We start from the raw sequence: 26,156 nt of genomic DNA, 5'->3' as shown, positions 1-26,156 counted from the left end.
TGTGTCTGTGATGCAGAGCTTTGAATAAGCATTTATGGAAATTTCCACTTTCGCGCAACGCTCCGTTCCAACACAATCAAAAGTGCCAAAGCTGTTTTGCAGATTAATGATATTTCTCCTACCCGCTATCCCACAGTGCATTGCTGGATCTTCATCCTCCACGCCACTAATAAATAGCTTGCATGAAAGCGCCATAAAGTATTTACAAAAAGACCTACTGTGAAGCAATCAACTTGCAATGACTCTCTTAATTCACACCAAGCTTTTCGCCTCCTTAAATCGTGTCACACCATTCTTCTGATGTAACATCGCTCTTAAACACACGCATACACTTGTAAGCAATGACCTGATAACGCAGTATAATTGGGCACTCATGCAAAACTCTAAGCATGTTATTATTTGAAGAGTGTCGTATATTGAGATGATGTGCCTACGATGATCAGTGGATTCTGCTTATGCCATTTGCAAGAGGAAGAGGCGGTTGTCATGGAACTTGTTGCCGAGAGGCTGTCGTCAAGAGCAGCTTGCATGAGTGTCTCTGCGGCCAAGCTAATGAGAAGTCACGAACACATGACCACCTGCTTGATAACATAAAACGCCAGAGGATAAAAATAAAAAATTAACTGTTCTCTTCGTGCTCAACCTGATTTGGGCCTACGCAGAAAGAATGAAGGATAGAAAGATGAGAGCAAGACATTAAAAACAAAAACCACCTGCTGACTGCCTCCTGATTTATAGCTCCAATGTTTGGAGATGTAATGCAATAAATATTTCATCTGTGTTTTTCAATGATCTATGAACCAAATAAGGGACGTCTGTTGAATGAAGGGGCATACTGGAAAAATTCAATCAGTAGCTGTGTTTACATGGACACCTTTTACATTCATCGGAATGAAATCATTCTGATTGATAAATCCTATCATAGCGTTTACATGAACATTTAATAATTGATCGGATTGTCGTGGGTTTATATGGCACAGCTTCAAATCAGATTTGATCAGCACCACGGGGACCTATTGCCACAAAATTTCCGGAACGAGTCCTGTGTGAACCAATGGCAGAAACCATGATGTAAGGGGTGTTTCACAGAGAGGAGGACGTGCGTTGTTGCAACAACGTACTGTAGTAAACATCTTTGACAAGGGGTTTAAAATGCAGATGAAATTTGGGATCTTTTATGCAATGTGTGTGAACGCACCCATCACAATCTGTGTGTGAAAAGGGTTTATGAGTCATTGTGCTGGATGCAAACACTGAGAAAACTACTGAGCAAAAACTGTGAAACTTAATGTGCGTTAAAAGCAGCAGATATGTAGGTTTCTTTGAACATTGCTAATTAAATTTTGTATGTCATAAAATCATGGCCTAAAGCTATTTTCTTATCATAGCAGATTTAAGGTCTCCCAGCCCGGCCAGGAGCTGGTTTAGCTGGGAGGTTGCCTGATCTTGAATTAAAATGTAAAACAAATAGAGTGCCGCAGGGATAACAAAAAAAGATCCCAAAAAGACAGTTACCACGCCAAAAAGCCCATTCATTTATCCCATAGACTTTTAGATTAATCACAAAAAATGAGCTCTGTGTTTAACATAAGTTTAATGACACTAAATTGTTTTTGTCCAACAAGATAATCTTCACAGATTAACACAAATTTGATGAAATTTAAAGTCTAATTGCGTTTACTAGAAATAAAAAGCTACAAGCAAACTACACCACGGTCTCTCGACATCAGCGTCATCACCACCAACCTTTCAAACTTTATTAAACACATTTATAAACATGTTCCCTGATAAGGAAATACTCTGTGGATGATTGGAAATTGTGTTTTTTAAATCTTCATGCATAATGAAGTTTAAATTCCCATTTTTATTTTTATATTATTAAAGATTTTTACAGCTTTAAAAAGTCACAAGCATTACTGATGTGTTTAATGTCATAGAATAAATTGTAAAAATATCTTGGGCTTATGTTAACCAAAGGAGTTTACCAAAACCCTATTAAAAAAAAACATTGATTTTGGAGCGATGGAGCTAAAATGCTAACCCCGGGTTTTGCCTACAAAAAAACGTCATTCCTGTGGCCCCTCTATTCACTCACTTCTCAACAAATTCACACCCACACACCTCTAGACACATGTAAGTGGGTGTGTGAGACGGGAGGCAGAGCTGTACAGAAAGATCTCCCAAACCACCAGACACTTACACTTGAAACCAAAATTCATTATTAACCTGAAAGACATCCCTTGCTATTCAGTCTCTCACGAGTTAAGCCGCCAGAGTCGATTACAATTAAAGTTAACAGAAGCAGATGACAGAGCAACAGAGTGAAATGGACAGAAACACTGATGATTATAAAATGTGATGCATTTCTGTGAAGGCCACAGTCTCAAGGGGAAGGCATACTCTGTAGAAACAGGCTTTAAAGAAGTACATGAAAGAGAAACCTGTTCATTCCTCAGACACTGAAAAGGTGTTTTCAAATATCTGGATTTTATTGGTTAAATAAGTATGGGTGTCACTTATGTGTAATGAAGGTCACATTAAAACTTTGGTAAACATTTTACCTGGACGTCATTGTTTATATGTGACCCTGGACCACAAATCCAGTCATAAGTCACACAGGTTTATTTGTTGCAATAACCAAAAATACATTGGGTCAAAATTATCTTTATGTCAGAAATCATTAGCATATCAAGTAAAGATCATGTTCCATGAAGATATTTTGTAAATGTATTAAATAAATATATTTAAAAAAATTGTTGAAATGTTAAATATTTACAACTTTTTGAACCTTCAGATTCCAGATTTTCAAATAGTTGCATTTCGGCCAATATTGTTACCTAATAAACCACAAAGCAATGTAATTATTTATTCAGCTTAGTTATTCATATTTAAAAAAATATGACTGGTTTTGTAGTCCAGGTTCACATTTTAGTTCTCTTTTTCAAATGCCTTATGTAGGGGTGAGCGGGGCTCAAACTAACGCAGGGCTAATTGTAACACGGCTACTCTAAATATTTATACAGGATTGAGCAATCTGTGCTTTTGGTCATTTTTTCTTATGGCGCTTTTCCATTGCATAGTACCCCACGGTTTGGTTTAGTTTGGGTCGGGTCAGCTTACTTTTGGGAGCTTTTCCATTGGGTGCAGTACGTAGTACCAGATACTTTTCTTCGTACCACCTGGGTTGGGGTTCCAAGCGACCCGAGCTGATACCAAACGTGACGCGAAAACACTGTAGATCATTGATTGGTCAATCGTCACTACACATCATCGCTATAATATATAAGCAAACATGTTGTCATCTGTGCTCTGCTATAAGTTCCCAAACTCTCTTTTAGCGATGAAAAACATCCACAGGTTGAGAATCAGGAACAACATACCAGTTTTTTTCCAAACTTGCAGTTTGTGGCGGAACGTTCGTGACGAGCACGTCAGCATTATATGCTTAAACGCAACTTTAATGAGGCTCAGCGGATTGCCGTCGACTGACGCCACGGGTGTTTGAACAGAGTGAGACAGAGGAAGTGATAAACGCAATCTGCAAACATTTATTTGTGTTGGCCAATTTTAATTTTGTGGCGGAGTGAGAAATAAATGAATGTATGGGAATATACAACAACGCTTTCACTTGTATGATGTCACAGCATTATGCAGCGCAAAAAAAACGACACCCCTATAATCCCTCCCACTGCGAAGTGATACCAAACTCGATGGAAAAGCTAACCAAGCCAAAGTTAGGTGAGCTGACCCGACCCAAACTAAACTAAACCGTGGGGTACTATGCAATGGAAAAGCGCCATTACTGTCATCATGTTTATGGGTGTGTAAGTTACCGAATCCAACCTTATATTATTTTAATCACTGTCTTGTTACCTATCACATAACATCATTTTGAAACATGTCAGCAACTCCTAGTAACTGATAGATTAAAAACATTTTTAAATAGCGGGGTTAGTTGTCACACAGTGCTACAATTAAGCCTCAGGTATACAATGATAATGAAATGAAAACAATCTAAATACTATTCATCAAAATGATAACTGTTAATACAATATCAAGGGAAATAACTCACAATTATGATTATTTTTGCCCTTTCAAAATCTATTTATATGAATTGATGCATAATACAAGAGTTACACTGTAAAACATTTCTGTAGAAATTACAGTATTACTTAGCATAATCCATTGAATCTAATTAGACCATTACCATCGCACTCAAAAATGACCAAAGAGTTTCGATATTTTTCTTATTTAAAACTTGACTCTTCTGTAGTTTCATCGTTTACTAAGACCGACAGAAAATTAAAGGGCACATGACATGTCGTATTTTACGGTTTTATACTGTTGTCTGAGGTCTACTTATGATGTTCGCATGATTTTTACATCCAAAAAAACATCAAAAGCAATAAGTACTCTGCTATTTTGTACCCTGGTTTAGAGGCTGACTTGAGAAATGCGTGGTTTTGATGGGCGGGCCGCATGGCGACTTGGATGTAAACACCCACTGCAATGATTGGATAACAGTTTTTCGTAGTCAAACTAGCTTTCAATACTCACTTAATCTCATGTGCAATCAGAGCATACAAACTGCATGGTGGCAGTCTCTCAGCAAACCCAGCAACGACCTGTAGCTTGTTCCTCAAAGTTTTATCCAGTAAACACGGAGTAAATGTTATGCTTCGCTCAAATTCTCTCAAAGAAAAACAAAGGCTCTACTCTCTACCCTAATGGGCGGGGCCCAAATGCTCTTAGCAGGCAAAGCAGAGAAAGGCGGGGTAACTTGGCTCCTTCTGACGACATAACGAGGCACATCCCTGAACGGATCAACTGAGCTGACTTTTTTTTCAAAGGCAGAGCAGAATACAGGGGCTCAGTTTACACCTATCACCGTTTTTAATCAATTGGGGAACATAAACAGGCTGGGGGAACTCATATTTATGTTTAAAAAAATCATAAAGTGAAATTTTCATGCCATGTGCCCTTTAAAAGTTATGATTTTCTAGGCCGAAATGGCTAGGAAATATGGCTATGCTATTGAAAAGGCTTTCGTTTCATTTAGATATAAGAGAGCCTATTTACCTCATAAGACGTTCAAATGTCAGAAACACACTATATGGATCAACCGTTTTTTGTAAATATTATGTCATATGTTATTAAAATACATATTTATATTAAATTTTTGTGTAATATTAGACAGTACCTGTCAAAATGATTTGCAGCATCCGGGTTTCCGTGTGTTATTAGTTTTGAGAAGGTGTTATCTATAAACCTGCAAATGTCGCGACTGGTCAGTCAGAATCAAGCATTCCAATGAGCCATGTAATAAAAATATTAATGGCAACATATTATGACATTTTAGAAGAAAAAAAAACATGCACTACTGGACACAATAATATTTTTTTTCTCTATAAGTGATTCTCTAGTCAAGCAAAATCCATAAATGTCCCTTCGTTTTGCAAATACAGCAATCATAACCAAATCTATAACTGTGGCTATGCCAACCACAGATAAATCAATTTGCAACCTAAACCAAAGAACGATAAACCCTATAGCAACCCGGAATGAAGCTCTGCTTGCCTGGTTACCCACTCACTAGCAAATGCCACAGTAGCATCCCATAATCGAGCAAATGTCATCTGCAGCCATGGAGACCAGTTTCTATGCATTTATGTAGCGGTATCAATCACACAGTAAAGATCAGGGTGAGCCACACACAAAATAAACGCTATCTCAGGTAGACAGCTGACAGGTGGGAAATAGCATAAAACCGGCAATGCTATAAAGACAAAGCATTCATTTTCTCAATCTTGCAGCTCTAAATTAGCAAGTCACTAAAAAAGACATAATGATTTAAGCTGGTATAGCATCAAGCATAAATTAAACTGGATATTGACTGTGTGAATATGACCTCACTCAAAGTAAAATGCCCATCTTCTCAGGGGAGGATCTTGAATATAAATCAGGCCTAAATTATATTACCCCCTTTAGTTAATTAACGATAAAGGTGGGCAACTCCCTGAAATTTCAGAAGATGAGAATTCAGAGGGGGATAAACAAGGTCGCTGGTTTTCCCAGCTGCCATATGCCAAGAGCAGAATGATTTCCATGCACACTGCATGAACATATGAGATCAGAAGCTACCGTAAAATAATGACTATGCATTACTAATATCATTCAATACATGCATACACTTCTTCAACTACATTCCCAGCCACACTGATAACACCAATGATAAAGCAGTTTCAGGAAATACTTTTTGTTTTGCTAACATACAAAATAGAGACCTGTAAAAAATTGCTACCTTAATTATTTTAAGTATTATAAAATAGTTTTTTCAAGATGTCGACTTACTATTTTAAATTGCGACTCTACTTTAAATCAGGCGTGCCCAAACTTTTTCCTACCTAGGGCCAAAATTCAAACCTGCTGTGGAGAGAAAGTAAATGTTGCTGTGTTATATTAAAATTAAAGTTGCCCTGATTCTCCTCATTTAAAATTCTGTAATATTTAAAAAAGAAATAAGCAAACATTACTCTGTTTATGCATAACTAATGCAGTTTTATTTTCAAAGATAACTTGTGAAAAAAGAAATCATTTTGCCAATCAATTTTAAATTTCCTTTTGTGTGTGTGCCACTGCCTCAACCTCTCCATTATTAGCCAATAGTCCCCGAGTTTGTTGAGTTTCGTGATGCATGCGAAACTTTAAGTATGCATGGTCATTAAAAAAATGGATTCACTTTAATTTCTTCCATTTCATTTCAATTTAAAAAAAATGAAAAATAAAACAAAAAAGTTTACATTTAAAAAAAAATTCAGTGTTTCCCACAGGATTTTGAGAGACTGTGACGTCATTGCATCGTGTTTTACTCTTTGATATGTCACATTATATTGCATTTTAAAACAACTGAATGCTATTTTTACATATTATCTGTTCTGTTGTCTATAAAATAGTGACTTAACACGACCCATGACCCAGTAACTCCTTGTTTAACCCAAACGGCTGTTTTTTAACTGACGCTAAAAACACGACATTGTCTGACAAAATCACCATACATTTAAATTGAGGCCTTACTGCTGTTGCTCTTCTCATCAGTGTTGTTTTGTTATGAGCGCTTTTTTATTTTAAATTCGAGTGAAAGTTTTATTTTATGTCGCGTATAGCCAGACAATTTGGTGCAAATTCTGAAATATGAGAGAATACACTGTTGCTGTTACACAGAGTTACGACTACAGAAGTGCGCGGGCATACCGCATCATAGGTAGGGAGAGAGCTCGCACACAGACTCACACCAAGAGAACGGGTATGTGTGGGAAACACTACACTGTAAAAAAAACTTTGCTGCTTTCTGTTGTCATGTCAACAGAAATTAGTTGTCACAACTTATAAAATATAGTTGAGAAAAGTCAACTTAAATTTATAAGTTATAACAACTCACCTGTAGTTAGAACAACTCATCTCTAGTCAAGATAAATTATAGTAAGTTGAAATGACTTGAAAATCTGAGTTGATTCAACAAAGTATTTTAAGGCAGGAAAGTATTTTTTACAGTGTACTGCTAACGTTTCGTTAACTGTGGGTTTACATCAGACTTGAGTTCAACGATTTGCGCGAGTAGATTACATACAAATCAATGCAAAGACGAAATCAGACGTGTACGAGAGTGGGGAAATGTGATTGACACGATACGGGCGCCGCGTTTACCGCGAAAACATGCACTATCCGCCTCAAACGAGTCTCGTTTAATAAACGAGTATTTATTAAAAAGTTGAAAATATTCAACCCGAGCAAAAAATTTGCATGACACAAAGTTAAATCCCGCGAGTAATCTATGGCAAGCAATGCGATGCTACGCGTTTGGTGATGAACTCTATCAGCCGTCTTCTCTGTCAGTAACATACGTGACTGTTAACGTTTACGCAAATAAGAAAGTACATGGAGGAACACAGAGTTAAAATACTTTTCACTGTTATGCGAGACAGAGGCGCAGCACGCAACATGAGAGAGAGAGAGACGCGTTGAGCGCTCGCAACAATGAATTTTTTTTATGGTAAAATAAAAATCTTGAATCATGAAAAATCTATGTGTGGCAGTCGCCACAGATAAATTAGAAATATGAACATCTGTGTCCTATTTCCTTATCTCACGTAGTATGATGGGCCAAATTAAAGGTCATTGCAGGCCAACTTTGGGCACCTCTGCTTTAAAATGATCAAACGGAGTACAATCAATAAAAGTGTTAACAACCCGCCCCCATGACCATTAAATAGACATAGCAGGCATTGTAATGTAAATAGAAAACTATATGTCAGCCTAAAGGTGCTTGGAAACCTCACATTATTTATAGTAGTAGCAATGACCAATCTTGTTATATCAAATATCTTTGGTACCATAACAGCTTGTTGTTTGTTCATTTTAGTTCATTGGCATTTGCACATTTTAAAATACAAATTTTATTAAAAATGAATTTGTAAATTAACTTTAGCTAAGTAAAGAAATATTTCATTGTTCATTCAATGTGCATCGCTAGTTTATGTTAAATAACGTATATGTCAACAAATTAAATTTTACTGTAAATTAACAATAAGGGGTTTTTGTAATACCCAGCTTAACCATTTTTTTATTTGTAAAAAATATAAAAATTAGTGGATTTATTTTTAGATACTCAAAGCATGTTTTTTATCAATTTGTATTGCTAACACCTGTAGCAGAATTCCCATTTAAAGTAAATAATAAACTTATAAACATATCATTTATAATTATTAAAGGGCCTGTCAGAGTATAACTAAAGCAAAATGAGTAGAAATTAGAACTAGCAAAAGAAATAATGACCTTATGCTCAACTAAAAACATAAAGCCTTACATCAAAGTCAATTTGCCTAACAGGAATAAAACCGTACAGTATGCTACTCAAAATTGCCTCCTGAGTGAAGGCCCAGCATCACAGCATGATTCTGTATAACAGCAGGAAGTCTGTCTGTCTGAAATTACTTTACAACAACTGAAAAACACATCAAAGACCTTCAACTGTACTTTATCCATTTCCATCATCTCTTTTGGAGTCAAACACACTTGGAGGTTGTGTTAGATGCCTTTAAAAGCCCTTGGTTTATCCTGCTGATAAGATGCACCACAAGATGTGTGGCCCTAAGAGATTCATCAGTTTCACTGTGGCAGGGTGAGGGGTGATGAAACACAACGGCCTTTCCATCAATACATCAAGAAACCTGATGTAATTAACACCACCTCATGCCTAGACACTGTGGAGCTGAATGCTATATGATGTTAAAGCCCCAGCTGATCTATTAAAGCGCTTTTATGGTACCTAGGGGACACAGCTGAGCAGGTTATATTTCACTGTTAACTTGATTAAAGCTGTAATTTCATTTACGGCACTGAATCAGTTGACTAGGCTTTTACTCACCGAATAGTAAATTGAATGCCATAGACCTGAATTATAATCAGAGATGTTAAGGTGAATTGATGACTAACATTAGTTTGTGGGTAGCCTAACTTATTTGGGTTGCAATGATTTTCAAAAATCAAAAAGGGACAAAAATATTTTCTTGAGTTGTTGGAGACAGTAAGGAAAAGGTGTTGAGGTCCTGAGGGCTCACGGGGGGCATTTTTGTGTTTTGTGGCTATTTGTCCTGTCTTTTTAAAGCTGCAGTGTGTAATTCCTGTACAAAACTGAATTGTTAAATGCTTCAATACACAAGTCAAACACTTTATTTGAGGTTTTCATAAAACTAAGCAGGGGTTCGCTGGGCACAAACTAACACAGGGTTAATTGTAACAAAGGACGTTCTACTGCAAATTTCTGGAAAGATGTAATGTTTTTCCACAGAATTATTGATGAAAGAGTGTTTTGGTGTCATGTAAGTACATTTTTTCATCATATATTTTTTTTGTTTTTTGTGTTGGGTGCGTAAGATACCAAAACAATGTTATGTAATCTTAATCATTGCCTTGTTGACTAAAACATAGCATAAGTTTTAAATATGTCTGCGGCTCTTAGCAACTTTTTTGGTAGGCTTGAAAATATTTTCATCCAGCGGGGTTCGTTGTAACGCTGCGTTTAATAGAGAGTGTCAAAATATAAATATCTCCTTTTAGAAAATTTGCTCATTCTGACTCAATTTGCCAGCATGGGTCACATATTTTCTACTCTCACAAAGGACCAAATCCATTGCCCACAACATTATCCAGTTATGCAATAAAAAAATAAACATTTTCCCAAAATGGCATTCTGCAAGCACATAACGCCTCTTTTGGTGTTATTGGTGTTCTTTCTGTTTTGTTAATTGTACCCAAAAACACTAAAGACAATACAAAGAATTAAATTTTGCCTTAGTGGAGATTGGTTGTAAGACGTTCTAAGCCATGATAAAATACCCTGGAAACCCCACGGTTCAGAGTGCATTACATAAGTATCACTGTGCCACTGTTGCAACGTACTGAATTATGAAAATAAACACCACAGTCTTAAATTATATTTAAAAAAATTCTACATTTGCACAATAAATGGCGATATCCAGATAAATGTCAATAAATATTGTTGAGTTATCTCATCAATTAAGAGAAAACTCTTCTCTTTATTGTTCTTTAACCTCAAAACCATATCATATGCATTCACTCAAAGACACACTATGCAGTAATTTTACCTTAATATAACAGCTTCAAAGTTATTTTGGTGGTAAACAAAGTCATAGTAGGGCAAATCATTCTCCTGTTGAAGCTTGGGGAGGATGCCCCTGGAAAAATCCAGCAATGAAAGCTTGAGAGGAGCGCCCATGACAAATCTTGCGAGAATCACGACTTGCTTTACCGCAACGACATCACACACGTTAGGCTTGTTTGACTTCGTTTGGCGTCGTTAGAACTGACAGACGAATGACATCAAAGTGCCGCGAGAGCAAGACGAAATTGGGAAATTACGACAGTTGCAAGTATTCCCCAGTGACTCTAGTGGTCGCTGTTTGACAAAAACAGAAAATGCATAAAGCGCCTTTAACACTAAAAACACTGTGTAAGTTTTGATCATGGCTCTGATCTTTACAAAAGTTCTTCACAAAAATGTAATTATCTTAGCTTTTAGCTGAAAATTTGGGAGGTGATAAGTGAACAATTTTTTTTGAAAGTCTGTTTTTTATTTGATATATTTTATGTTTATTCAAAGAAGATAATTTTTCTAAAAGGCATTAAACTAAAACTGTGTGGCAATTAAAAAAAAACACTGATGGGAAAAGAGTTAAGCATGGTTCCAAGCATATTTGATCATCACTTCAACAGTTGCATGATATAAATGTTCATGTATAAATTAGATGAATGTTGATTTATGAAAATAAACACCACAATCTTTGATCATATTTTCAGTGTGTCTTTTCTGTGTCTGTGTTGCTTGGGAACTCCACTTTGCGTTGTGCCTAACAAAGCCCCTTAGCTGTTATAAAATGCACTGGTAACCCACTGCTTCTTGGGGCTTATTGCTTTAATTTGTCACTTTAATTAAGTGAAGCTCACCAAATACTTAATGACATAACTATCGCATCACATATTCCTAAAGATTTTCAGCAAACACATGCATTTCAATAATTTATACTACAATTTTAGGTTAAGTTGTGGGTGAACTTTATCATAAAAACCACGTTATCTACCGTACCTGTTAACTGAGTAAATCTAAAATCTGCATCTCATCCTTAAGAGCAAGCGATAAAGCATAAGATTATTATTCTTTCGTAAAAATGAAATGAATCAACTTTTTAAAAAAAATACACCTAACCATTTACATTTTTCACAAAGTATTTTTCACTTAAACATAAAAGTTGAAAATAACTTTTTTTTTTTAAATGTTACCAATTTAAGTAATTTTTTATTCTACCATACCAGAGTAAAAAATATTACATTTATGCAGATTTGGCAGATATTTTGATCCAATGTGACTTATAGTGCATTACAATGTATATATTTTATCACTATGTGTTTTTGGTTCAAATCCATGACCTTTTACATTCACTGCAATGCTGAACTATGCAGCAGCACAAAAAGAACAAAAACAAAACAAATAAAGTTATATAAATTACACTGAACGCAAAATTGCTTTAAAAAATGTAAGCAAACTTAATACCTAATTAAACATGAAATCTGTGAATCCCTAATTCACACAGAACCTTTTAAAGAGCTACTCTCATCTAAAAAAGTGCTTGTCAATGTCCTTGTGTCTCCAAGGCAAGATTTTTATTGTGTGCTAGTCTCTTTAAAGCTATTTTAACCATCTTCTTTAAAAAAAAAAAAAAAACATTTAGGATTTACGTAATATTTCTAAGTCATTAAACTCATCCTCGTTCATCTTGCCGGTAGATGATTTGTACTCATTGAATCTTTCAAGGACACAAAAAGAAAGACAGAATAAAGGTTATAAAAGCATGTACTGTACATGTACTTTTTTCCTTCAGTAGTATTTAAGTCTTACAGAGTCAAGCATATTTTGTACTGTGCAAAACTGTGTCCAATCTACACCAGCCCCTTGAGCTCTGAAAATACTGAAATACATTACATTTAAAACTCATAAAATTGTTGCATTTTTACATAAAAAGTTGTATTCAATTTATTTTGGTGGCACTTCGATAAATCTTATTGGTTCTTATTGGTCCGTCTTGATCAAATATAACCATTAGTTTCAAGCTATGTGAGAACCAATGGGATTTAAAGTTATTGATGTGCAGCCATATTACATTTGAGGGGTAATATTGAATGTGTTCTTTTCAGTTCAAGAGTACAGTTATTACAACCCATAGCATTTTTTTTTGTGGATTTTTTTTTGCCCAAGGGGTGTGTTTTGTCCAATATTTACCCAGCCATGGGGTACATTCACAATGAAATTGAAATTAAAAACGTTAAGGAATATTGTGGTTTTTTTTTTTAGAAATGACATTTAAAAAATAATAATCTACTCCCCTGCTCAAAACAACGTCTCTTTATTTCCTGTCATGAGGAATGCTACGAGGGTGGGACCTGGGAAAAGATCGCAGCAATTAGCAATTACTAATATGACCCAACTTACAACAATCCAATCAGTTCTCATTGGACAGAAATCAAGTCCCGCCCTACCATTTTTCTAATTTCATAAGCCTTTTCACTCGGATATACGTCACGACAGGGAAAACAAGACAATCGCTGATTCCATTTCATGACTTTTTAAAGACAACCAAGCATTTTTACAGTACCTGTTCTACAGAGACAGCTGAAGAAAAGAAGTCACACAGTACACATGAGGATGTGAAAATTAAATTTTTAAATGAACTATTTTTAAACATATATCTAAAGACACATTTGGTCAGTATTCATTTAACAGATTTGCATCTTCTTCACTATTAACGTCTCTTCCGACTTCGCCTGGTTGGTGCTGTGGGTTATTGAGCAAGACAGGTGCCAGGCAGGGTTAGATAAAGATAGAGCAGCACAGTGGACTGAGGCGATTCGGTACCTCTTGAAGATTTTATTCAGAGATGCAAATCAAACTCTTAAGGGGCAGAATAGCAAAGCAGTAAGCACATGCAAGCAGTCACCACTCAAAGCCAACACAGTAGGAATATGCATAAGAATTAAGATCAAGCATCAGCCAGCAGCAGCGCTATGCAGAATATTTGAGACCAAGATGAAGACTCAAGGGTGCCATTTGAGAGTCTTGTGTTGCTCTCTTTGATGAAAGCAGATGAAAGCTTTTTAATTGCGAGCGGGACGTAAATAGCAGATACTACAAACAGGCTAATACTTCTGGTCACATTGGTTGAGATGGCTTTTAACTGAAAAAAAGAACAGATCTCTCTGTAAATAAGTTATTTCATATGTGAGGCTTTGATTTTCCTAAGTAGGACAAATGTGACCAGGATCGAACATTGATTTTTTATTTTTTTGCCTGTAGCAGTATTATTATACATGTGTCACCACATCTGTTTTACAGAATGCTCTTTGCATTAGGATGATTTTAAATGAAACTATAAAATAACTTTAGCTGGGTTTTGCTAATCTTGGATGCTTAATGTGATGCATGTAATGGCATTTATAATGTACTGTTGAGTCTCTGTGTAGTAACCTTCAAACATTTTACAATCCTTTTTTATACTTGCTCCTATAAATCAGTCAATGAAATCCTGGCTACCCTCCATCCAATGACATAAGAGAGAAATGAAACAGGCAGCATGTATTTTGGGATGGGCTTTTAAAGTAAAGTGTGTTCTCTGACAACCATAAACAGCTGAAAGGGAGAAGCATGCAGACAAGAATCCATCCAGCATGCCAGGAGCAAATGAAGCGTAAAAATAATACAGTAATTTGCATTATTACGGGACCTATGGGGCAGACAACAAAAAATAGCCTTTGAGACGCTAATGAGGAAAGATAAGGACAGGTTAAGACACAGGGTAATGAGATATAGTGTGTGCCACCCCTTTAAGATGATTCCCAAACCTGACACTTATCATTTAAACAACATTTTGAGTTCAGATAGTAATAATACACAAATCGTGAATAAAGGGTGAATACAAAAAAGAAAGGAAGGAAGAAAGGAAGGAAGAAAGGAAGAAAGGGAGAAAGGAAGAAAGGAAGAAAGGGAGAAAGGGAGAAAGGGAGAAAGGGAGAAAGGGAGAAAGGAAGAAAGGAAGAAAGGGAGAAAGGGAGACAGGAAGAAAGGGAGAAAGGAAGAAAAATAGAAGAAAAAAGAAGGGAAAGAAAAAAGAAGAGGTGAAGTGAAAGAAAATCAAACTGAATAAGAGGAAGCAAGAGGAAGACGAAGAGGAAGACGAACACAAGAATAGGAATTAAATAAGAATAAAAGGGAAAATGAGAAAGAAGAGAAAAAGAACTAAAGAAGGGGAAGAGAGGAAGAAGAATGGAAACCAGAATAGACAAAGAAGAAAAACAAAAGGAAGGGAAGAGAAAAAAATAAAAGAGGAAATGAGGAACAAGAATGAAGAAAAAGAATGGAAGAAGGAGAAGAAGGGAAGAAGAGATGAAGAGATGAAAAGGGAAAAGAGAAAGAACGCAAGAAGGGGAAGAGAGGAAGAACGCAAGGAGGGGAAGAGAAGAAGAACGCGAGTAGAGGAAAAGAGGAAGACCACGAGTAGGGGAAGAGAGGAAGAACGTGAGGAGAGGAAGAGAGGAAGAACGCGAGTATAGGGGAAGAGAGGAAGTACGCGAGTATAGGGGAAGAGAGGAAGAACGCGAGTATAGGGGAAGAGAGGAAGAACGTGAGTATTCACCTTATTTTTCACGACAACAAGGGCGGCGCCATTTCGCTCATTTTGTCAACGTTCTTCCGGCCGCATAGACGATGAGCAGCTGAGGCAGTGACTGAAGGCGACGTGTTAAGCTTAAAAAGCTCACTCGAGCGCCTTTATGTTTCTTTCTTACCAATTTTAAGCCAACTGAGGAACACCCTTATCCCAAGTAATGGTTCGACTACGATGTTCCGGTAACTTTAAACCACGCCTGGTGTTGAAAAGGTGGCCAGTTTCAGGTAAGCTATCTTAGCTAACTTTGTGCTCGTTCGCCTAAAGTTAGATTTGTGATGTCCGTTCTACAAATACACTTAAGATCAGTAATGTTAGTTTATAAAATGCAACTATTTGAATGGTTTTAATTGTCCACCTATATTTTTATATTTACGATAGTACAACGATATATTATAGTACATTGCATTCTTACAGTAGCCCACGTGATTCCTACAAGTTACTGAGATTTCAGATGCTAGAATGTCAGTTCATTTCTCATTCAGATATTGATAATGACATATTAAACAACGTATTATTTAACACTGAAGTTAAAGGTTGTGTGTATAATGTTTCTGTCTCTTTTTAATGCATCTCTCTTACACACTGTTCTGTTTAAGTATGGATGTCATTTATATATTAAGTCTCATGATGCAAGTTTATTTTAAATACTAACATAAAAATGTTTATGGTTATATTGTTTTCACAGATGCATTGATGTTTAGTGATGCAGTGGACAACTGTGAGGATGATACAATCAACATGTTCCTAAACTGTAATGCAGAAACACAATGGGTGCATCTATCCGTCTCTGACCACAACTACACTTTAAAATCACAACTCAACCTGAAGCAACCTACATCTGATATGGGAAAACAATGGTGCGGTTTCCCTGACAGGGCTTATCCTGGTCCCAGGCTAAAATGCATATTTGAGCTACAATAATTTAAAAACACCTTTTACTGACATACCTCAACATATATTAGTGCCATTGTTTTGTCACAAGATGCGCACCAGTCTTGTTTTTTGTAGGATTTGTTTGTAAAAACTAAAATGTCCTAATATAATTAAGGCCTAGTCCTGTAAACCCTGTCCGAGAAACTGCTTCAATGCTTCTGCTTCATGTGTTGAGCTGGCACAAATGTACATATCTCTGCTGAGAAACAACCATCTTTGGTTCAGCTTTACACAGGGTTGATATTGCATCCATTACACAAGCACTTTACCAGTACATACACCAACAGCTTCCAGATATACGCTTGGGATCAGCTTCTGATGACTCCGATAAAGCTGTGTCTTAATTTATTGCAGGGTGGTCTTGCTTTACCGGTTGTAAAGTTACATTAAACCTTCATATGTGATCAGATGTCATGCAGTGATATTAAACATTTACAGTGTGATCAGATGTTGTGCATTTATATTAAACATTTACAATGTGATCAGATGTTGTGCATTTATATAAAATCTTTACAATGTGATCATGTTGTGCATTTATATAAAATCTTTACAATGTGATCATGTTGTGCATTTATATTAAATCTTTACAATGTGATCTGTTGTGCATTTATATTAAACATTTACAATGTGATCAGATGTTGTGCATTTATATAAAATCTTTACAATGTGATCATGTTGTGCATTTATATTAAATCTTTACAATGTGATCAGCTGTTACCTGTCATGCAGTTATATTAAACATTTACAATGTGATCAGATGTTGTGCATTTATATTAAACCTTTACAATGTGATCAGATGTTGTGCATTTATATTAAATCTTTACAATGTGATCATGTTGTGCATTTATATTAAATCTTTACAATGTGATCATGTTGTGCATTTATATTAAATCTTTACAATGTGATCAGATGTTACCTGTCATGCAGTTATATTAAACATTTACTATGTGATCAGATGTAACCTGTCATGCAGTTATATAAACCTTTACAGTGTGATCAAATGTAACCTGTCATGCAGTTATATAAACCTTTACAGTGTGATCAGTTATTATCTGTAAGGAATTTCTTAAACCATATGTGAGCTTTGTAGATTCCACTTAAAAGGATTTTAGTCTCATGATTTGAAGGAATAAGTGTTGGCAAGTTTGCAAATGAATTCTATCATGGTAGGCTACCACATAAAAACGAAATAGTTATTGGACTGGCTAAGGTGCACATTTGCTATAAAAAAGACGAAATCACTGTGTAAATATTGGTAGACATACTTTTAATAATTTTCAATGCTGCTCCATCAACTCCTGACAGGACGAGGTAATTAAATATGCCAGGTTACTTGTCGCGGCCGCTTCATATCGTCTAACCACGAGACGATTGATGGGACAATATAAGACTATCCAATCGTCGTATGAAGTTTTAACCGTGCTCCTAATGTAAAACATTTACAGCAGTAGCGATATTTGTCATTTCACTAAAGTTATAGTGAACTACAAACAATCTTCTAACCACCAAACTAACCACCGAATGCACTGTGCCATATTAGCAGCGGAAGTCGGTTGACAAAATGCGGAAGAGCGAAGAATTAAAAAGGGGCGTGGCGGAATAAGGTGAATAGGGGAAGAGAGGAAGAACGCGGGTATAGGGGAAGAGAGGAAGTACGCGAGTATAGGGGAAGAGAGGAAGAACGCGAGTATATGGGAAGAGAGGAAGAACGCGAGTATAGGGGAAGAGAGGAAGAACGCGAGTATAGGGGAAGAGAGGAAGAACGCGAGTATAGGGGAAGAGAGATAGAACACGATTATAGGGGAAGAGAGGAAGAACGTGGGTATAGGGGAAGAGAGGAAGAACGCGAGTATAGGGGAACAGAGGAAGAACGCGAGTATAGGGGAAGAGAGGAAGAACGCGAGTATAGGGGAAGAGAGGAAGAACGCGAGTATAGGGGAAGAGAGGAAGAACGCGAGTATAGGGGAAGAGAGGAAGAACGCGAGTATAGGGGAAGAGAGGAAGAACGCGAGTATAGGGGAAGAGCGGAAGAACGCGAGTATAGGGGAAGAGCGGAAGAACGCGAGAAGGGGAAAAAAGGAAGAATGCGAGTAGAGGAAAAGAGGAAGAACACGAGTAGTGGAAGAGAGGAAGAACATGAAAAGGGGAAGAGAGGAAGAACACAAGAAGTGGAAGAGAGGAGGAACGCAAGGAGGGGAAGAGAAGAAGAATGCAAGTAGAGGAAAAGAGGAAGACCACGAGTAGTGGAAGAGAGGAAGAACGCAAGTAGAGGAAGAGAGGAATAACGCGAGTAGGGAAAGCGAGCAAGATCACAAGTAGAGGAATGATCAAATTATGAAGAAATCAAAGAGATGGTGAAGAACCAAAGAACGATAAAAAAGAAAGAACACAAAAAAGGGGAATATGGAAAAAGCATAGAAAGAGAAACAGATAAAGGAAATAAGAACAGAAGAAGGGGAAGAAAAGAGAAGAGATGAGGGTAAAGATAAAAAGGGGAAAGATGAAAACAAACACAAGAAGGGGAGGACAGAAAAAATAACAAATACAAGAAAAGAGAGGAAGAAGAGTAAAAGAAAGGGGAAGAGAGGTAGAAGAATAGATGAAGGGCAATAAAGGACGAAAAGGAACAGAAATGTGAAGAAAGCAAAAAGAACAAAGAAAAGCCAAGAGAAGAATAAAAACCAAAGAAGGGGAAACAATAAAAAAGAAGAACAGAATGCTGCAAACAGCAGAAGAAATAAGAAAGGAAATAAATAAACTGTTAGACTAACAACACAATCATTACTGGAATGAACGTTTACGGCAAATGAAACCAACAGTGTGTGATACTAATCTATTTCAACCAATCTGGATACAGCAGTCAATAGCTTGGAAGAGATCACCTAAGGTTACTGCCATTCCAGAATCCTAGCAAAATAGTTTATCGACTCAACAAAATGCAATCTTATCCAGACATAATATAAGATGCCACACTCAAATGGTTCTAATCTTAATCCCAACAAACACCCAAGAGATTGTAAACATGTGACATGCGACTGTTTAACAATGGAAACTCTTACATGGTTCCATCAGAGATTACCCCCAGTACTGCTCTCTTTACCCCCTCAAAGTGCTAACTACAATCTGTCACTCTGATCAGTTGCCCATTTACAGTGGACAAAGTAGTAAGATTTGTCAATGTGTAACAAAGCCCAGGTCGAGTTATCCAGACACTTAATCGTGCGACAGCTTGCTCCATAGCAGGGCCTGACAGGTGTGTGGTCACTCGCAACCGGGAGACATTAAACTGAAAACAATAGAGGGTCTGGGAAACCACGTCTGCTGTTGTGGGAGGTTGAAGGATGCATGTTATGCGCCTCTGGATCGGAGCCATGGTAATTACTTCGCTGGGGGTTGCTGGGTTGGCATCTCACGGCTCTTTCTGTCAAACTGTTTGCCAACATTGCCAGTAAAAGTGACTACGCCAGCTGTCCAAACATAAGGAGGGGGTTTGTCCAGAGCCCGTGCACAATGTATTTCAAACTGATTACAATGTCTCGACATTCAGCCAGCATTTGCTTTGTGCAAAAAGCCCAACTTTAAGCCTCAGAGACACAAGCAAGCGTGTTTAGGTACAATAACAGTAACCGAAATGTGAAACTGAATTGACCTCTGTAAAAGCAAGATAAGAAGATAAAACTTCAGTACTGTATGCTCATTTTAGTAGACTTTACAGAAAATGATTTACATTGATGCATTTTGGCAGATGCTTTTAGCCTTAAAGTGCATTTAAGGTCTTAAACTGTAATCTTCACAAACAGTCCAACAGGCTCTGATGTTGACCAGCAAAACACTTGTTTAAAGTCAACCTGTAGTAGATCAATTTACCCCTTAAAACTCATCTTTGAGCATCAAAACATATGTTAAAGTCTTTAATTTCTTAATGCTTTAAAATACCATGAATGTAACGCCGCACCGTTGCCTCATTTAGTATACATGGATCTATGAATAGGCAAATTAGTCCCACCTCTACATAATCGCACAGCTTGGACCATAAATATGAATATGCGAATTAGTTTTTGTCTCTATTCAATCACACCAGCACAGACCATAGATAAACACGTACATAGATGCAGCATATGACACATACCTGCCCAGGCCGGTTTCACAATGCATATATGAGCAGTGTGTCGGCAACACAAATTTTTATAGCGCTTATGTTAACAGGTTAGATTGTTCACGCACGCGTTATTTAACTTGCTCTATACAATTACAACGTTTTTAACTTAAAAGGGTGTCTATGGAGTGAGTATTTGAGGGCTAAGGCAGCCACTATTAGTATTCACATACATGTATCAATAATGAAACAGACTGCATGGCTAGCTCTCATCCTTATGTCACACAGAACAGCAGGGGCTAAAGGGTTCACAGATGCATTAATAATGGCATTTAGATGTGACAGAGTTCAAGCTGTGGCTGATAAAACCTGCACATACATTCAAAAAATATATTATTTGCGACTCTGGACCAAAAAAGTCTTAAGTCACACGGGTATATTTGAATCAAAAGCCAACAATACATTGTATAGGTCAAAATTATCAATTATTATGCCTAAAATTATTAGGATATTAAGTAAAGATCATGCTCCATGAAGATATTTTCTACATTTCCTTGTTATTTACTTAGTTTTCAGTATAACAACGTGAAACATGATTCCTACAACAGCTTACACACTTTTCTGAAAGACCAGATCAGATTTTTTATGTTTTTATCATGTGACACAAATACATACAAAGGGCATAATATTGCCTGTTGCTGTTCCCAAAGCGACACACTCAATTCTTGCTTATGGCAAACTGTGTGACATTCACTATATAGACCAGTTCAAATGATGTAAACAACACTGGTCCAGAAACACTTCCTGTTACAGTTTGTGACAGTTATTTTTTTATTTCACATATATTATTATCTTTAAGATGTTTGTTTAACTTCAGTTAATTCAGGTTTATATGTTCTGTTGGTTTATTTTATACCAACGTTTATCTAGTGTTAAAAAACGGAAACAGGAAGTGCTTCTGGACCAGTGTTGTTTACATCTTTTGAACTGGTCTATAGTCGAAAATGAGTCACTTTTGGACACATTATGATGTATGTACAAAAATTGCCTCTGATGCTTGTTCTCGCTTATGCACCTTGAGCACAGCAGTGAGATTTCATGACAGACATGACAAAAAAGAAAATGTTTTCACACTAACAATTTCACACAGTGCCAGTCGCTTGCAAATGTTCCAATGGCTCCACTGTTACCATAGCAACCAATGTAAATACATTACATACTGACTACAAGGTCTAAACGTATGCATTTGATGTCATCACAGGCACAATGTGTTAAAACAATAAATCAGATTCAATGCAGTATCAACTTGATGAGATGGTGCAGGACGTGGTGAACTTGGACTATCTGACCGATTCATCTTAAGTGAGGGGCTTTATATTTGTACACATGGTAGTGACCAACATCCTCCTTTCCTCGTTCATATGCATTTATGACCTTTACATTTGTGATTTCATGAGGGAGACGCCTTACATTTAAAGTTTTGTATTATTAAAGCAGGACTCCAGACAAAAAAACAACAACAAAAGAGCAACTGGTGCCATATATTTTTTTTAAGTGCCACATAAGAACTTACATTTTCAGTTTTTGAATGTGTGTGTCTGGCATCTTTCCCTAAGAAATTAACTATAGTTTTAAGTAAAGTAAAAGTGAAGTTACAATGTTTTTATCTATTACCATTTGAATCCACAAAGTTTTATTCTAAATGCCATGTTTAAAGAGCACCTATTTCATTGCTAAAACAATGCTATTTTGTGTATTTAGTAAAAAACAATGTGTTTGTGTTGTTTATGGTTAAAAAAACACATTATTCTCCACATACTGTACATTTTTGTAGCTCCAGAAATACTGCCTTGCTCAAACGAAATTGTTACAAAGCTCATCGATTTGAAAAGCACTGTGTCCCCGATTGGCCAGCTAACCAGTATGTTGTGATAGGCCTGAAAACCTCTGTCGTCAGCCGGAAATGTGAAGCTCCTTACCATGTTTTGAAGATTAGCTCACAATGCAATACTGACTAGAGTTAATATAATCTTTACAACCTAATCAATACGAGCCGAATCTGATCCAGAAAATGCAGAGGACCAAGCTGATCGATCAACTTGAGCAGAACGTAACAGATTGGTAAGGCAAGGATAAGAAAACATTAAAACCATGTCTGCATTTGTGATCGTAAAAACAACAAACAACAAGTGCTACTCTGTACTGCTCAAAACTTGTGTTTGAATCATGGTTTAGTCAGTAGTAAATTCAGGGGCGGAGTTATGATAATGACCGTTAAGTCCACGTCAACCGGCCCGGTGTTGCCTACAATCCGTGTGTTAGTTGTAGTCCAAGGAAAGGACTAATATTATAGATATCATTTCATTTTTTCTATCATCATTTACAGTGTCTACAACCAGCAGATGGCTATAACCGTAGTCAATATAACAATGTATCATAAAACACTACATTAATTTCAGTGCAACTACAACAGCGCTGTCCCACATATATTTTTATGTTATGGACCTCAGTATAGAGCTTTTCGCAGTGTCTGTCATTTCAAATACGCAAGCATTTTAAATTCAAATAAATTTGATTGGCTGTTAATGGTTTAAGTGATCTCTGTGGTGTGGTATGAAATCTGCTATTCTCTTAAACGTAAAACGATTTCTAAAACTATATTTTTATAGTTATCTTTATCGTCACTAGTGTGAACGTCCCTTTACGGTCATCTTTTCTCATGGCCTCTTTTATTGAAAAGTGCATTCTGGTCACGAAATTGTAAGTTTACTTACAGATGATCATCAGTCTCTGTCTTTCTCACAAGCTGGCACAGCTGGAGTTACTTGATTATTAGCAGATGTGTCATCAGCACTGGTGCTTGACAAAATTGATGATTGCTAGACTCTGATATTTCTCTTTTTGACATGGTTGTTCTGGAGCGGATAGGTGATTTTCGTTTTACACGTTCAACTTTCATGTGCAACTTCTTATTTTACTACTTCATTCCCAAAAATGGTGTGTGCGCTAAACACGCACATAAAAAGTTATTAACTCACAAGTTAATATTTTAAGCGCAGTCTGGAGCCCTGCAAAGACTTGTTTAGTATGTTTAATATTTTAGTAGCTTTAATAGTAGGAAAAACAAATACTATGTAAGTCAATAGGTACTGCCAGCTGTGTACTTATTTTCATTTATCAAAATATCTTCTTTTGTGATCAAAAGAATAAAGGTTTAGAACAACAAAAGGGTGAGTAATAATGACAGCATTTTCATTTCTGGGTATCATATTTAGGTAAAAACTATCCCTTTTATGCTGCATACACCAAACATAAAGCATTGTGTTCCTTGCTCTAGATTTCTCGTGGAATTAACTTCATGTCACACATTTTTTAGCTTGAGCTCAATATTTTCAACTCGAGTAAAGATGAGTTTGAGGCGAAAAGCGTGTGTTTCGCACCACCCAATTGGCATCATTCACATCAACCCGTATGAGTTCAAGTCTACTTGCATCTTTGCATTGACATTGTGTGTAATCTAATTGTGCAAGTCATTGAATTTGCATTTGATGTGTACATCCCATAATGCCTTATTCTGTATGACCATATTCTACCTAAACTTAACAATTACCCTACTAACATTAATAAACAGACATTTGGATTTTATTAAACAAAATATGGACAAAAGTCATTGTTAATATGTATGTTAGAGAGAATTAGGGATGGGCAATATGGCCTAAAATCCATTTTGCGTATACATTGCAGCCTCGTGCGATAGCGATATGTATTGCGATACAATGCTTTTAATATACTCGTTTCAGAACACATTATAAAGACCCTTAGAAAAAGTGTTTATTCTAAGTCCATAATGCCAGTTTTGCACGTGAAGCAGCAGTTAACTTATGTGCCATCTACCAGCATTACCAATCGACGTATTAGACATCCCTGCTCTACAGAGTATATTTTCCTGCTGCTTGTTGGGCGGCTAAAATCCAAACCAAGTCCAAATAATAGATGTTGCACCGGTCTTTTTCACGAGCTCCTCTGTTTCACTGACGCTTTCAGCCATGTTTATTCAAAATAACAAATATGATTATGCGTTGCAGCCGACTGCAGCTCGTGGCTCTAAATTTCACGGGTAGATAGCGTCATCAACATGCATTATCGCGATAGTGCAATAGAATTAAATTCTCTATCGTATGCCAATTTTGTATCGTTTATATTGCATATCGTTTATATTGCCCATCCCTAGAGAGAATTGGTCCCCAGACTAAAGTATGACTGATAATGAGATTAGTAATTATTTTATCAAGACCCTTGCATCCCAAAATAGTTTTGGCACAAATTCTTCCTTATAGTTGCAGCCTTTTTATTTAGTTTTTGTATTGCATCACAACCTGCTAATATCACTGCACTCAATTTTCGTTTTATTTGATGCATTTTCTCAGAGCAATACTTTGTGGAAATGGAAAGTGTAACCGCTAAGCAGCATAATTATTTTCTTACTGGTACAATGGGGTGCAATGATAACTAAAATTTCAAATGTCGGTTATTAATTTCAAGTGACTAAAAATCGAAATGTTTTATTTCTAATATCCATTTTAACAAAAAGACCTGATTACATGAGAAATGCTCTGACTTTGTAATTGCCAGTGTGTGTGTGAGAGTGTGTGTGTGTGTACCTGGTAATTATCACATTGTGGGGACCAATTGTCCCCACAAAGATAGGAATACCAGTGTTTTTGTGACCTTGTGGGGACATTTTGATGTCCCCATGAGGAAACAAGCTTATTAATCTAACAAAATGATGTTTATTGAAAATCTAGAAAGGTTTTTGTGATGGTTGGGGTTAGGGAATGGGGCAGGTAAGGGGAATAGAATATACAGTTTGTATGGTATAAAATGCATTACGTCTATGGAATGTCCCCACAAAACATGGAAACCAGAATGTGTGTGTGTGTGTGTGTGTGTGTGTGTGTGCGTGTGTGTGTGCGTGTGTGCGTGTGTGTGTGCCTCGCATAAGCTCGCAAATATTTTAATAAATTGTGAGAAGATATCCATTAATTTTGTGACTAAGCTAAAAAAGTAAAAATGTTGCAGTGGTAAGCCATCTTTTAAATGTAAACAGTCCCTGTTAACACATATCATGATTGATTATATTGGAGTGGCAGTCTGCAAATACAACTCACCAGAAGAGGCATCATTACGTCTGCAAGGTAAACAAACAAAGCGCCAAGACCAAAGCCAACGGCAACAGGGAGGAATGCAAAGTCCCCATATTTTCCAGATTCTTCAGCCATCTCAATCGCAGGGGCCAGAAGGGACCAGTATGAGGCCGCCAGCATGACCTGAGGATAAGAGAAGAGCGATAGATTTTGCTAAGTGCAGTTAGTCAGATTTCACTCCTTAACTCACAGCCTTTGCTTGGGATTATCTTCAGCTTTAAACTAGGGCATCATTCGCCAGGCAGCAAAAGAATACTGTGGATACAGCAAAAGTACCATTACAAAAGCTATTCCAGGAAATGTCTATAAGAATATTTATATCACCATTATTCAAATTGTTTTAGGTGTTTTCATGATAATAAAGAATATTTTGAATGATTTTGTTTAACAAGTGTTGCTTTTTTAAATGCACGTTATAAACGACTCAGATTTTACATTGATAAGGACTTCCTACTGACCAAAACCCGTAGTAAATGCACAAGCTGTGCAAGAAACAAAGAATCGCAGCCTTATGATTAGGGCTGGAACGACGCGTCGACGTAGTCGATTACGTCGATTACGTAATTACGTCGATTTGCCGGAAATGCGTCGATGCGTCGCATTGTTTACGTTTTCAAATGAAGGCGGCTT

The 26,156-nt window shown here is 36.7% G+C and overlaps 1 protein-coding gene and 1 long non-coding RNA gene across 4 annotated transcripts in view; one reads left to right on the top strand and one right to left on the bottom strand.

Moving 5' to 3' along the window:
• Positions 1-26,156, bottom strand: part of LOC135739372 (zinc transporter ZIP11-like) — a 167,529-nt gene that overhangs the window by 111,184 nt on the left and 30,189 nt on the right. For all 3 annotated transcript variants that reach the window (XM_073815883.1, XM_073815885.1, XM_073815884.1), the window contains exon 4: positions 25,491-25,649. In XM_073815883.1, the coding sequence (XP_073671984.1) occupies positions 25,491-25,649 (159 nt within the window). The remainder of the gene's footprint in view (positions 1-25,490; positions 25,650-26,156) is intronic.
• On the top strand, positions 15,256-16,669 carry LOC135734624 (uncharacterized). Its single transcript, XR_010527435.2, has 2 exons — positions 15,256-15,517; positions 15,979-16,669. It is a non-coding gene; the product is annotated as an uncharacterized lncRNA (long non-coding RNA).

The sequence above is a fragment of the Paramisgurnus dabryanus genome, chromosome 1, assembly GCF_030506205.2.
Source record: "Paramisgurnus dabryanus chromosome 1, PD_genome_1.1, whole genome shotgun sequence".
NCBI classification, from domain to species: Eukaryota; Metazoa; Chordata; class Actinopteri; order Cypriniformes; family Cobitidae; genus Paramisgurnus; species Paramisgurnus dabryanus.
The sequence above is the reverse complement of the archived record's forward strand: the minus strand, read 5'-3'. Positions and strand labels throughout refer to the sequence as shown.